Source organism: Ostrea edulis, chromosome 2 (assembly GCF_947568905.1).
Source record: "Ostrea edulis chromosome 2, xbOstEdul1.1, whole genome shotgun sequence".
Classification (NCBI taxonomy): Eukaryota; Metazoa; Mollusca; class Bivalvia; order Ostreida; family Ostreidae; genus Ostrea; species Ostrea edulis.
The window spans coordinates 99,197,879-99,209,771 of NC_079165.1; the positions used below are offsets into that span (position 1 = coordinate 99,197,879).

The 11,893-nt window shown below is 35.0% G+C and overlaps 1 protein-coding gene across 1 annotated transcript in view; it reads right to left on the reverse strand.

The window, feature by feature from the left end:
• LOC125680796 (low-density lipoprotein receptor-related protein 2-like) overlaps nt 1-11,893 on the reverse strand; it is a 64,085-nt gene that overhangs the window by 1,103 nt on the left and 51,089 nt on the right. The window contains exons 59-74 of the mRNA XM_048920569.2: nt 10,939-11,184; nt 10,687-10,818; nt 9,956-10,131; nt 9,515-9,719; nt 9,188-9,313; nt 8,116-8,253; nt 7,283-7,414; nt 6,409-6,682; nt 6,171-6,299; nt 5,843-6,066; nt 3,603-3,782; nt 2,727-2,849; nt 2,540-2,638; nt 1,805-1,873; nt 1,613-1,700; nt 1,271-1,373 (exon numbers count right to left, since the gene is read on the reverse strand). Of these exons, the coding sequence (XP_048776526.2) occupies nt 1,271-1,373; nt 1,613-1,700; nt 1,805-1,873; nt 2,540-2,638; nt 2,727-2,849; nt 3,603-3,782; nt 5,843-6,066; nt 6,171-6,299; nt 6,409-6,682; nt 7,283-7,414; nt 8,116-8,253; nt 9,188-9,313; nt 9,515-9,719; nt 9,956-10,131; nt 10,687-10,818; nt 10,939-11,184 (2,444 nt within the window). The remainder of the gene's footprint in view (nt 1-1,270; nt 1,374-1,612; nt 1,701-1,804; nt 1,874-2,539; nt 2,639-2,726; nt 2,850-3,602; nt 3,783-5,842; nt 6,067-6,170; nt 6,300-6,408; nt 6,683-7,282; nt 7,415-8,115; nt 8,254-9,187; nt 9,314-9,514; nt 9,720-9,955; nt 10,132-10,686; nt 10,819-10,938; nt 11,185-11,893) is intronic.

Genomic DNA, 11,893 nt, shown 5'->3' on the forward strand with positions numbered 1-11,893 from the left:
TTACAGCCCGCCCACTTTCTCGAGCTGATTCAGTGTTGCTGGAGAACTGTACATAGCTCTCTGAAAAGATCCACCTCTTATAAAAACCTTCCATTTACGGGTCACAAAAAGCTGCGGACGGTTGAGGCCTGAAATCGGTGTATTCGTGTGTTACTGTCTCATAAACTCAATATAAAAAAATCTTAACATATTTTCCTACTATATACTTGCGTCCAAACATACCTTCAAATATTCATTAAAGCCACACACCACCCGAAAACTCGCAGCTTCAAATGATTTCGTATGTTGACGTAGCCGGTCAATTCGAACTCTTGCTATTGGTATCTATTCATAAAATCGGTTGTAAGTTATGTATTCGCTCTTCATTTATTATCAACATTAATAGAAATTCAAACATTTTTGTAAAGGTAAAATAAGCTCTATATGAACAAAAATGCTACATAAGCCCATTAGATGGAGACCGGCCGGCGCGGCCGCTCATGACTAATGAAAGCTGCACTGCCGCGCCGTGAGTTTAGCTATTATTATATATTTGAATAATTATTATTTAATAGGACTGGGGTGGTATATTATTTAAACAATTTAGCTAAAATATTTGTGGGGTATTAGTACACATCTAGACGCTATTGTGCCAATATGGAATTGAACCGGGATTCGAATTGACTGGCTACCTAACATGGCTACGTCTACGAACGAAATCATCAAAAGCTGTGATCGAGTTTTTGGGTCGTATGGGGCTTTAATAAATATTTGAAGGTATGTTTGGACACAAGTATAGTAGGAAAATATGTTAGGAATTTTTTTTTATATTAAATTTATGAGACAAGAATACAACTTTTTCTCTTTCTTCCTTTGAAGTTTTTTTTCCATCTAGCATCTGGCCGTCATGTTTTCAAATGCTGACTACTCCCGTATTAGGGAATTTGGGCGGACTTATACATATGGACCAATGAGAGTTTCTGTTGCATTTCGCAATTGTATTACAAACAGATTCAATTGTGTCGTCACACAACGCAATACTATATCGGCCAAAGCGTTCTAATTCAAAGGTGAATTGCGATAAACATCAAACCTACTTTTATTAAACTCTAAAATATGTTCAAAATATTTTCATGGTAAATATAAAACTTCTCTATCAAAGTCTGTAAGCAGTTAAATACTCTTGAAGATAATTTTACTGTAAATACAAAACTTCCTTTTTTAAAGTCTGCAAAATACTACAGATAAAAGACCATTTAACTTGAGATTAAAATTTGCTGCAATGCCTTACCTCCTCAATATTAAATGGTGGAGCAATCTGGACATTTCCTCCCTCTCGGTAGGATACACTACTAGACCCCACTTTCAGATCTTGAGCCTTCAGTAACAATTTTCTGTAAAGTACAATAATACTAATGATAGCTTGAATTTCTAACTAGGTACTAGTTAAAAATTAACCTTCATAATAAGTTGATACATAACTAAATATATACAACTTAAGCTTGATCAAAAATATACAGATTTCATAAAAGAACAAGACTGCACTTTCTACCTAAACTCTCAAAACTGGTAATTAATTAATCTGCTAATCAATACTGTTAAATTATAAACGACTATATAAAATACACCATACCCTTTTTTCTTGAGAATGAATAGGAATAAGATGAATGTCACAGAAAGGAAAGCAACAACGACAACAGGAATTATTATTCCTACCACATCTGAAAACAGAAATAACACCACACTTCTAATAAAGTTCATGGAAGTTTTTCTTTAAGATATGTTTTTACAAAAAATAACCATTATCTAATTAATAACTCCCTACCTGAGGCAGAACCATCTTGTTTGGTCAGTTTTTCTGGTAGTTTTATGAGGCAGTCTTCACCACCAAAACCTAACAAAACAAAACAACATTAAGCCTTCTCATCTTTTGGAAATATAGTCTAAAGATACATGTAAAATGAAGACAGAAAAGTTCCTTTAAAAAATTGTTCTTTCAAATTTTACTTCCAACAACAAAAATAAATGTCAATAAGATGTGTTTGTGAAACACAAATGCCCCCAATAATGGCCAATTCTGAAGATGGCCAAGGTCACAAGGACAAATATCTTGGTACTAGTAGAAAGGTCTTGTCACAAGAAATGCTCATGTACAATATGAAAGCTCCAATATTTACCATTTAGAAGTTCTGACCAATGTCATTTTTTTTAAAAAGTAGGTCAAATGTCAATGTAAAAAAGTTTAGTACCAACGGAAAGGTCTTTTCACAAGGAATACTCATGTGAAATATCAAAGCTATATCACTTGCTGTTCAAAAGTTATTAGCAAGGTTAAAGTTTTCAAAAAGTAGGTCAAACTCCAAGGTCACAGGGTAAAAAATGTTGGTACCCACGGAAAGGTCTTGTCACGAGGTATACTCATGTGAAATATCAAAGCTCTATCACTTACTGTTCAAAAGTTATAAGCAAGGTTAAAGTTTCAGACAGAATTACAGACGGGACAAAAACAATATGCCCCCCGATCTTCGATCTCGGGGGCATAAAAATTCAATATATATACCCTTCTGGCATTGACATAACTGGGAACCATTCAACATCAAACAAGTTCCTCCATTATAACATGCACAAAGTTCTGGATCTGGTATTTCTTCTTCCCAAGCTACAAAAAATGTGAAATACATACCATACTGAAATCAAAATTCTCTATTGCACAGAGATTATGCTGGAATTGCTGGACAGAATTATACCTGCATCACATGTGAAAGGATCTCTGAATTGTGTCCTTTCTGGACAGGCACAGCTGAAACCTTCTGGTGTCAACAGACACAAATGACTGCATTTCTCAGTGGAAGACAAGCAACGGTTCTTTACTGCAACAGAAAATATGCATAGTAGAACAAGTACCAAACATCTTAAATTAACTTTAATGGAAGGAAGATGCCGGTGTATGGTGGCATATTTCTGCCCCTTGTATGCAACTTATTTTTCTATAATTTATGTCTACATGCAAGATAAATATGTCGACATGCAGGATAATTATGTCAACATGCAACATGAAAAATGTAATCAGATAAGAATATGTAAAATATTCCAAAATTATCAAATATCGCAAACATGTGACTTCCAACATGCTAGATGCAACTTATTTATGTTAAAACGCAAGATAATTATACAAACATGCAACATATTTATGTCAACATGCAACTTGCATAAATGTATTTATGTCAACATGTAAGTTATGTTCATGTAACTTATGTTGACATGCAACTTATCTATGTTGACATCCGAGATAAATATGCATGTTGATATATTTATCTCGCATGTCGACATAAATAAGCTGAATGTCGACATATTTATCTCTCCTGTCAACATAAATAAGTTGCATGTCAATATAAATAAGTACCATGTCGACATATTTATCTCTCATGTCGACATAAATAAATTGCATCTAGCATTTTGGAAGCCACGTGGGCGATATTTGATAATTTTTGAAAATTTTCCAAATTCGTATCATATTATATTTATATTGCAAGTTGATATAATTATCTTGCATGTTGACAAAATCTATAGAAAAATAACTTGCAAATAGGAGGCAGAAATAAGCCACCGTACTGATGAAATACCTGTCATATTGTGTCGCCTTGGGTGGAAGACCTTGAGGGAGGAAGGAAGCAAAAGTCCGGCCTGTAGTGTAATGTTGATGCCACGTCCAAACTTGTCCATGGTCATCAGCTTGCCTGTCTGCTGGGAGGCCCAATACAGGGTACTCTCAAATACATCTAAACTGATGGGATTTATTATACCTGAAATATTTACAGTTTTTGATATACTGTTTTTTCTTGTGTTTGGAGGGGAAGGGGGGTTCCATAAAAATGGATGGCAACCGATGGTCATAGTTGCCTTATGCTTGCCTGTACCAAAGATATTTCCTCAAAACCAGAATTTCCTAATAGTACAGCCAAAAAAATCCATTTCGTATGCCATCATCAACATAAACCAGCCAGAAAAGTCTCCATATGCCACAAAAGTCTATTTTATATTTCTTTTACAAAAACAGCCACACAAGTTTATCTTAAGTGTTACAACAAATAAAATACAACCACTAACGTCTATTTTACATAGTCATCAATCTTGTACATGAAATATATTTATGGACTTATACAGTTTTCTGAGGCACAAACATAAACCCCATCTCAACAGAATGTTCATAATATCAATAATCTGTGCTTTGAGGTCCTACATTTGATACCAAACATTCCGTCCTCCATATTTCAACAATAACAGATACACTGTCTCCCCCACATCCAATTACTATAAAATGTTTAACTTCTACAGATCATTTTATACATCTATCTTCAGATGGACATTCTGAGGTTTGACATTGTGACATTTTCTGTCTGTATGTGGACATTCTGAGGTTTGACATTTTCAATCTGTATGTGAACATTCTGAGGTTTAACATTGTGACATTTTCAATCGGTATGTGGACATTCTGGAGTTTGACATTGTGACATTTTCAATCTGTATGTGGACATTCTGAGGTTTGACATTGTGACATTTTCAATCGGTATGTGGACATTCTGGGGTTTGACATTTTCAATCTGTATGTGGACATTCTGAGGTTTGACATTGTGACATTTTCAATCTGTATGTAGACATTCTGAGGATTGACATTGTGACATTTTCAATTTGTATGTGGACATTCTGAGGTGTGACATTTTCAATTTGTATGTGGACATTCTGAGGTTTGACATTGTGACATTTTCAATCTGTATGTGGACATTCTGAGGTTTGACATTGTGACATTTTCAATTTGTATGTGGACTTTCTGGGGTTTGACATTTTCAATCTGTATGTGGACATTCTGAGGTTTGACATTGTGACATTTTCAATCGGTATGTGGACATTGTGGGGTTTGACATTGTGACATTTTCAATTTGTATGTGGACATTCTGGGGTTAGACATTGTGACATTTTCAATTTGTATGTGGACATTCTGAGGTTTGATATTGTGACATTTTCAATTTGTATGTGGACTTTCTGGGGTTTGACATTTTCAATCTGTATGCGGACATTCTGAGGTTTGACATTGTGACATTTTCAATCTGTATGTGGACATTCTGAGGTTTGACATTTTCAATCTGTATGTGTGCATGTAGTTAAGGGTAACATTGAAAATTTTCACCCCAAGTAAACCATTGTCAACCAAGGCATTGCCGAAAATTATCAATGTTACCCTCAACTACAAGCAATATTTGTTTTATTATACTGAATGTTATACAAATAACAAAGCAGAATAACTTGCATCCGTTGACATTTGATCTGTCACTATCATGCAGTGTTTTGGTATATCAATGAAGGTATTTGTGTTTATAACAAACACTCAAATCATGATGTCATCTAACAATCAGCAAACCGTTTGCGCATAAATTTGATAAATTTTATAATTTCATCCGTTGTAAAGTAATATTACCCGTTGCTAGATACTATCACCCGGGGGTGTGTGATTTCTATTCTAAGATGGAAATCTTTTTTCAAATGCTTCTTGATTGACCAATCAGATTTAAATATTTTACATGAAAGTATAATAATAGAAATGTCTACTGATGTTGAGAAATTTGACAAATGGAAATTTTGAAAACTATTTGCCATTTCTTCAATTTATCTACATTTCCGACTTGTCAATATTCCCAGTTTACATTATTCATCAAGAGTAAACACAATTCTATTTGAACATCAGATGTTGAAACAAGACCATGATATGGTTAAAGGTCTTTGGATACCCTGTGTTGATCATGTTTTTAGAAAAAATTTTTTTTACTTATAAAGAAAATGTAAGCCCAGCCAAAGTTTGTAGACTTACCTCTGCCTATAACAGTGATTCTGTCTGAACCATCAGCATTCATGGACTCAATGAGGTTCTCTTTAGAGTCACACCAGAACACTCTATCATTCATATGGTCATCAATAGTCAGCCCTGTAGGGCGCCCCAGTCGAGTTGCCACCAGCTCTTCCCGATGATCCCCATTCATCCATGCCCTCTCGATCTTGGGATATGAACCACTTGCATCAGTCCAGTACATCCAACTAACAAATATCAAGAAATATCCTCAAACTGCAAGGGTGATCAATTAAAATCTGACTTTTAAGGTGATTTATGAGAGCAATCTGAGATGTTATACTTGACATACCCTAGTTTTGGATTAACAGCAATAGCCAGTGGGAACTGAAGGTCATTTTTTATTAAAATTTTGGCATAGCGACCATCACTTCTAGCCACAGATATTGTATTGTGGGCAGAATCTGTCCAGTATATGTTCCTGTGATGAAAATATGCATGTATACAGATCTATATATTTACATGTAATTTCGACTCCTTTGAATTTTTTTTTTATTAATATATTCCTGAAATACATGCATCCTTTTTACCTTGCCACCCAGTCTATTGCCACATCTTCTGGCTGGTAGGTCACGATGTTCAGGTCTTGAGGCAGGGCCTCTGTGTCCGCCTTCATGTTTTGGGGGATCCCTGCCCTTCGGATCTTCTTCATTGACGTATCTGTCCAGTAGATTAGTTTGCGGCCCATGTCCACATCTATACCACCCAGATACTGCCCACTGTTTACAGTTCCCGAGTAGTCCTTACGATCTATAATTATCTGACGAATCTCGTGCCCAGTGGTAAAGAAAACGGCAGTCATTCCTGTTGAAAAATAAATTTAGACATATGCATCTCAGAAAACATGTCGACAATTAAAAGTCCGAGAGACTTCAGGAAGCTTCACACTAGTAAGCAGTCTGTAATTTGACAACATTACCAAGTCAATTGAAATTAGTTACTATAAACCCAAGGAATTTTGCTCAAATTGAACACAGTATACTCATTAAAATTTTGTTTACATGGGTTACTGCAATGAAGTGAGTTGTGTAGCTTTATACCCTATAGAGTATACTATTAAACAGGTAAGTCTATACCACTATTATCAATTGATTAAAACCAAGGCTTCATTTCCTGCCACATATGGTGCAAAATACATTCACCTGTTGAAAAAGCATTACTGAACACAACATCACTCTTTATTTGTGGTTGGAAAGTCATATATACGTGTAGTATATGTTGGTAACAAAATTATTCAATCACATAGAACAAATAAACCATTTACTAAGAAAATTTGCAGAAAGCTATATTGCTATGTCATGGTCCTCACACAGTACCATAAAAATTTCAGAATTTTCATGACGATTTATAATATATAATAAATGTAGATATATAATAAATGTATAAATGTTACTTTTGAATTACCTTCTGCTTTGCATTTTGTTCCCTTGCCTTTGACATCAGAGAATCCGTCATTGCACTTACACTTGTAGGAACCTTTTACATTGCGACAAATCTGAGGACACTGGTTTCCCCATATGGAACATTCATCAACATCTAAAATACAGATTTCTAACATATAAGATTACATGTATGTATATTTGATTTAATAAGAACTACACTCAAAGTGAAACTCAAAATAGATCATACACACATGTGCACGACCCTTTCTAAATGACTTGGCACAGCATCTGTGATGTTAAATCTTAGTTCTATTATCCCAACATTACTAGGATTTTTCACTCAAGTCCATGTTGCCTTGGTCCATTGCAACCTTTTGCCTTTAAATATGGGTTTCCAAAACCCCTGCATTTCAAAGTTTTTTCAACTCAACATTTATCGTCACTTCTGTAACCTTGACCCTCATCAACTGACCTTGGTTTATGATGTTTGGTCATATTCACGATTTTCCAAGTGGTGAGATTCAATAAAGTTAAAAGTATGGCCAATGCAAGAATTTCATACCTTTCAAATCTTAACTTGTCAAAATGACCTTTCTCAGAGTCGTGAAACACTATGTTCACCAACAATCCTTGTGTCATGCATGAGTTTCTATACATGCACATAATGGCTGAGTCATGAAGTGGAACAGGAAGACAGGCTAATCTGATTCCTATGCACTCTGAACCCTTCCTGTGTTAGGGATATCACAGAGTGAGGACATATGTATATCAGTTAGGACTCATATTATGTAACAGTTGGGACTCCCAATTCATTTAGATGTTGAAGTTTCAGTTTCTATTCTGATCGATGCAAACCTTCACATGACTTTTTGTTATCGGAGATTTGGAAGCCTGGTTTACAGGAACACAGAAAGCCTGATCTCTTCAAATCTGTACAGTTGTGATCACATCCACCATTGTCTACACTGCAATTCACATGGCCAACTGATTTATCTAAAAACACAAAACATAATTTATTAACATCAAGTACAAGATTTTTAAAATGAGTTTTCAAAAGTGAAAACCTCCAATCTTTATATGTATTCAGAGTTGCATTAATGACATTCAAAGTCCCTTGTATTTTCAAAATCGTTGTTACTATTAAAAAACTGCATCATTTAACGTATATCAAAGCAAATCAAAATCATTTAAAGTTGTTATAACAGCTGTAGAAATACATATTCATAAGAATTACAAGAGTACCGCAAACGGTACAACATACGCCTGCTGGACCTGTAAGCACATTATGCACTCTGAATTTATATCATACACATTGCGAAAAGAAAATCTTAAAGTAGGTCATGGTGCACCAATCTGAACTACTGATTATGCATTTCTCTGAGAGGGCGGCTGTGACAAAGTGTAAGTTCATTATCTGTATCCATGATGAGAAAAAGTCCAGAAAACTATTTGACCTACTTTTAGCCCTAAAGTAGGCCACGGTTCAACAATCAAATTGAAATGTAAACTGATTATGTATATCTCTGAGCGGGAGGTTGTGACAAAATTTCTGGGCAATACCTGTATTCATGACCTACTTTTAACCCTAAAGTAGGTCATGGTGCACCAATCTAGCGGAAATACAAACTCACTCTTATGCTTAAGGGAGAAATTGTGACCAAATTTCAATGCTGTATATGCATCCATTATGGGAAAAGTCTAGAAAACTACTTCATATGGACACACAGATTTACAGCGCCATAACATAATACGTCCCGTCTGCAGACGGGTGTATAAAAACAGAAACATACTGTATACTTAACAACTTTTTTCAAATTAAACAATCTATTGCTTGCATTTATGTGTATTTGAACTTTAGAAGTACTCTAAACTTTTAGGACTAATACCTGCAAACATTCTGTAAAGGGAAATAATTCAAGCAACTTACGACATCCCGTTTCGTCAGACAAGTCCCCACAATCATCAACACTGTCACACACCTTTGTAGCAACAATGCATTTTTTATTTGCACACTTGTACTGTGTAGGATCACAATGGTCCAATTTAACTCCACCTAGAATAGTTTTCAAATAAAATCAAACTTAAAATTACTAGCAAAATTTACAACAAGAATAGCAATGTCTACTAAACCAATGTTATCGGGAAATTTATTTTTCTAGTTTTGCATTCGATTTTTTCCTTTACTTTGCATACACTTTCTTCGAATTTTCTTTTTTATTGATTTGTTCATTGCAAAGTGGAATGAATGTCTTACAGATATCCAGGTTGTTTTCATCTGATCCATCTCCACAGTTGTCCACTTTATCACAGAGACGCCACCGGGGAATACATTTGTTGTTGTTGCACCGGAATCGAGTTTTTTGATCACATGGGATGTTGCTACAGATACCATCCTCCTCATCTGACCCGTCCCCACAGTCATTGTTACCGTCACACTGCCACTCTTTGGGGATACAGATCTACGACACCAGAAAATATCAATATTGTTTTGTTTGTTGTATTTTCTAACAGTCATACTCAACAGACCCCATCAGAATGCTCATTATTCTTAGGCTTTTAACATGCCTTCAATACTTTAAAAATTTAGTACATCACTGTATTTTTAATTTTTTCATAAACTGAGAATCTTAATGGTGTAATTTTTCATACAAATTAATATATCTCAATCAAATATGTCTGCAGAAAGCAAGCTTACTGTGTTGGCACACTCAAATTTGTTAGCAGGACAAAATCTGCCTCCTGGAAATCTAGGATTACAATTTTTCTCATCCGACATGTCCAAGCAGTTTCGTCGGCCATCACACAGGGTCTTGTTGCTGATACAATGACCACTCGCACACTGAAACTGACCACTGTCACACTTATGGTATTCTGAAAACATCACACACAAAAATAATGAAAGAAGCAAATCTGGCTAACTTCTACTCCAGTAAAGTTAAACTGCACTTTAAATGCCATTCTTAAATATCAATGATTCCTGTTTAAAGTATTGATTTTTGTTGTTGAATTTTTTTGTCTATTTTTAAATTAAAATATCCAACTATTGTATTTCTTGCAATTTGATGCAACCCAAATGAGACATCTCATTCAAATTTGCTTATAAAATATTCAAGACCACAACTGTGTGTTTTATAGCATATTGCAAGCACGCTTATATCACTCAGATTCTCTTGGAATCATCACAAATGTGAAAATAATCTTTTTGTTGATGAATGATACCATATTTACAACCAATCTTTACTACTTTCCTTTCTTTTCCTTTCTTGGTACATACACGTATTTGTAGTTGGGAAAGGACATAATTCGAATTGTACATGGTATATCATTCAGCAGTATCATACATTATGCAGAAGATCAGAAAATGCTGAATGTACAATCATGGATCAAATGTCCTAAGAACGTGAATCTGCGAATCACTCGACCTACTTTTGCAGTAAACAGGATCTTCGTCTGAATTGTCACCACAATCATTGTCATGGTCACAGCGCCATTTCCCTCGGATACATTTCTGATTGTCACAGCGGAATTCCGACTCAGAGCAGTTTCTATACAAATTGGCTGTAATAGAACAAGATAAACGAAAGTCAACTAAAGGGTAAAACTGAATTTTCAAAGTAATTTTCTTTCACTTTGTTTAATATTTCATGTCTTTTACATCACATGCATATTTTTTTTTACCGCAGAGTTTGGAGTCCTCATCACTCTTATCCTCACAGTCACTATCAAAGTCGCACAGCCAGCGTTTGGGGATGCAGCGTTTGTTGGCACACTGCCAGTCCCCAGTGGGATGACACTTGGGACAGTCTGCCTCATTTTCATCACTGTTGTCACGGCAATCGTCTTGTCCATCACATCGCTGCCAATTTGGAATACAGCGGTAATTTGTTTTACATTTCCACCAGCCCTCTACACATTTCCTAGCCTCTGTCAATAGTTGAAGAGTAAAATCATATATTTCCATAACATAGTCATTTGAAATCTAACACCATCTAAAAGCTGTTCATAAAAAATATATCTTTACATTCTTATTTTCCTGAATACAAGGCTATTTAATCTAAACTCCATAAATGCAAGAGAATACAGTGGAGCCTCGTTAATCTGGACACTTTGGTTCCCAGCAAAATCGTCCGGATAAATGAAGTGTCCGGATAATTGAATCGCATATTTTCTAGCTTTGCATAAGTAACCGATATGTGCCTACTTTATTGATGCATAGTGAATTAAACACATTCTATCATTGGATTTAACCATTTGCATTAGTAAATAAATTATGATAATGTTAACATTACATGTATTTCAAAGCACTAAAATTTAATGTATGTGTTCAGTGTATTTGCCTGTGCTTACATTGTACATACATATGATCCCTACAAATAAATATACAAAACTGTGTACCGTATGCACTAAAACAAATAATGAAGCACTTTATGTAACTATAAGTAAATAAATCATTAGTAACTAACATAATCATTTACACTTCAAACATTTCATCACACTTTTACTTCTTAAAGAGGCCGGTAATTTCCATCTGTCACGATTCACGGGTTCGGCGGTCTGTTAAAACAATCTTCATCGTCCAAAGTTAATATAAGAATTTCGTGATTATCATGTCAGTTGACAACATTCTTTATCC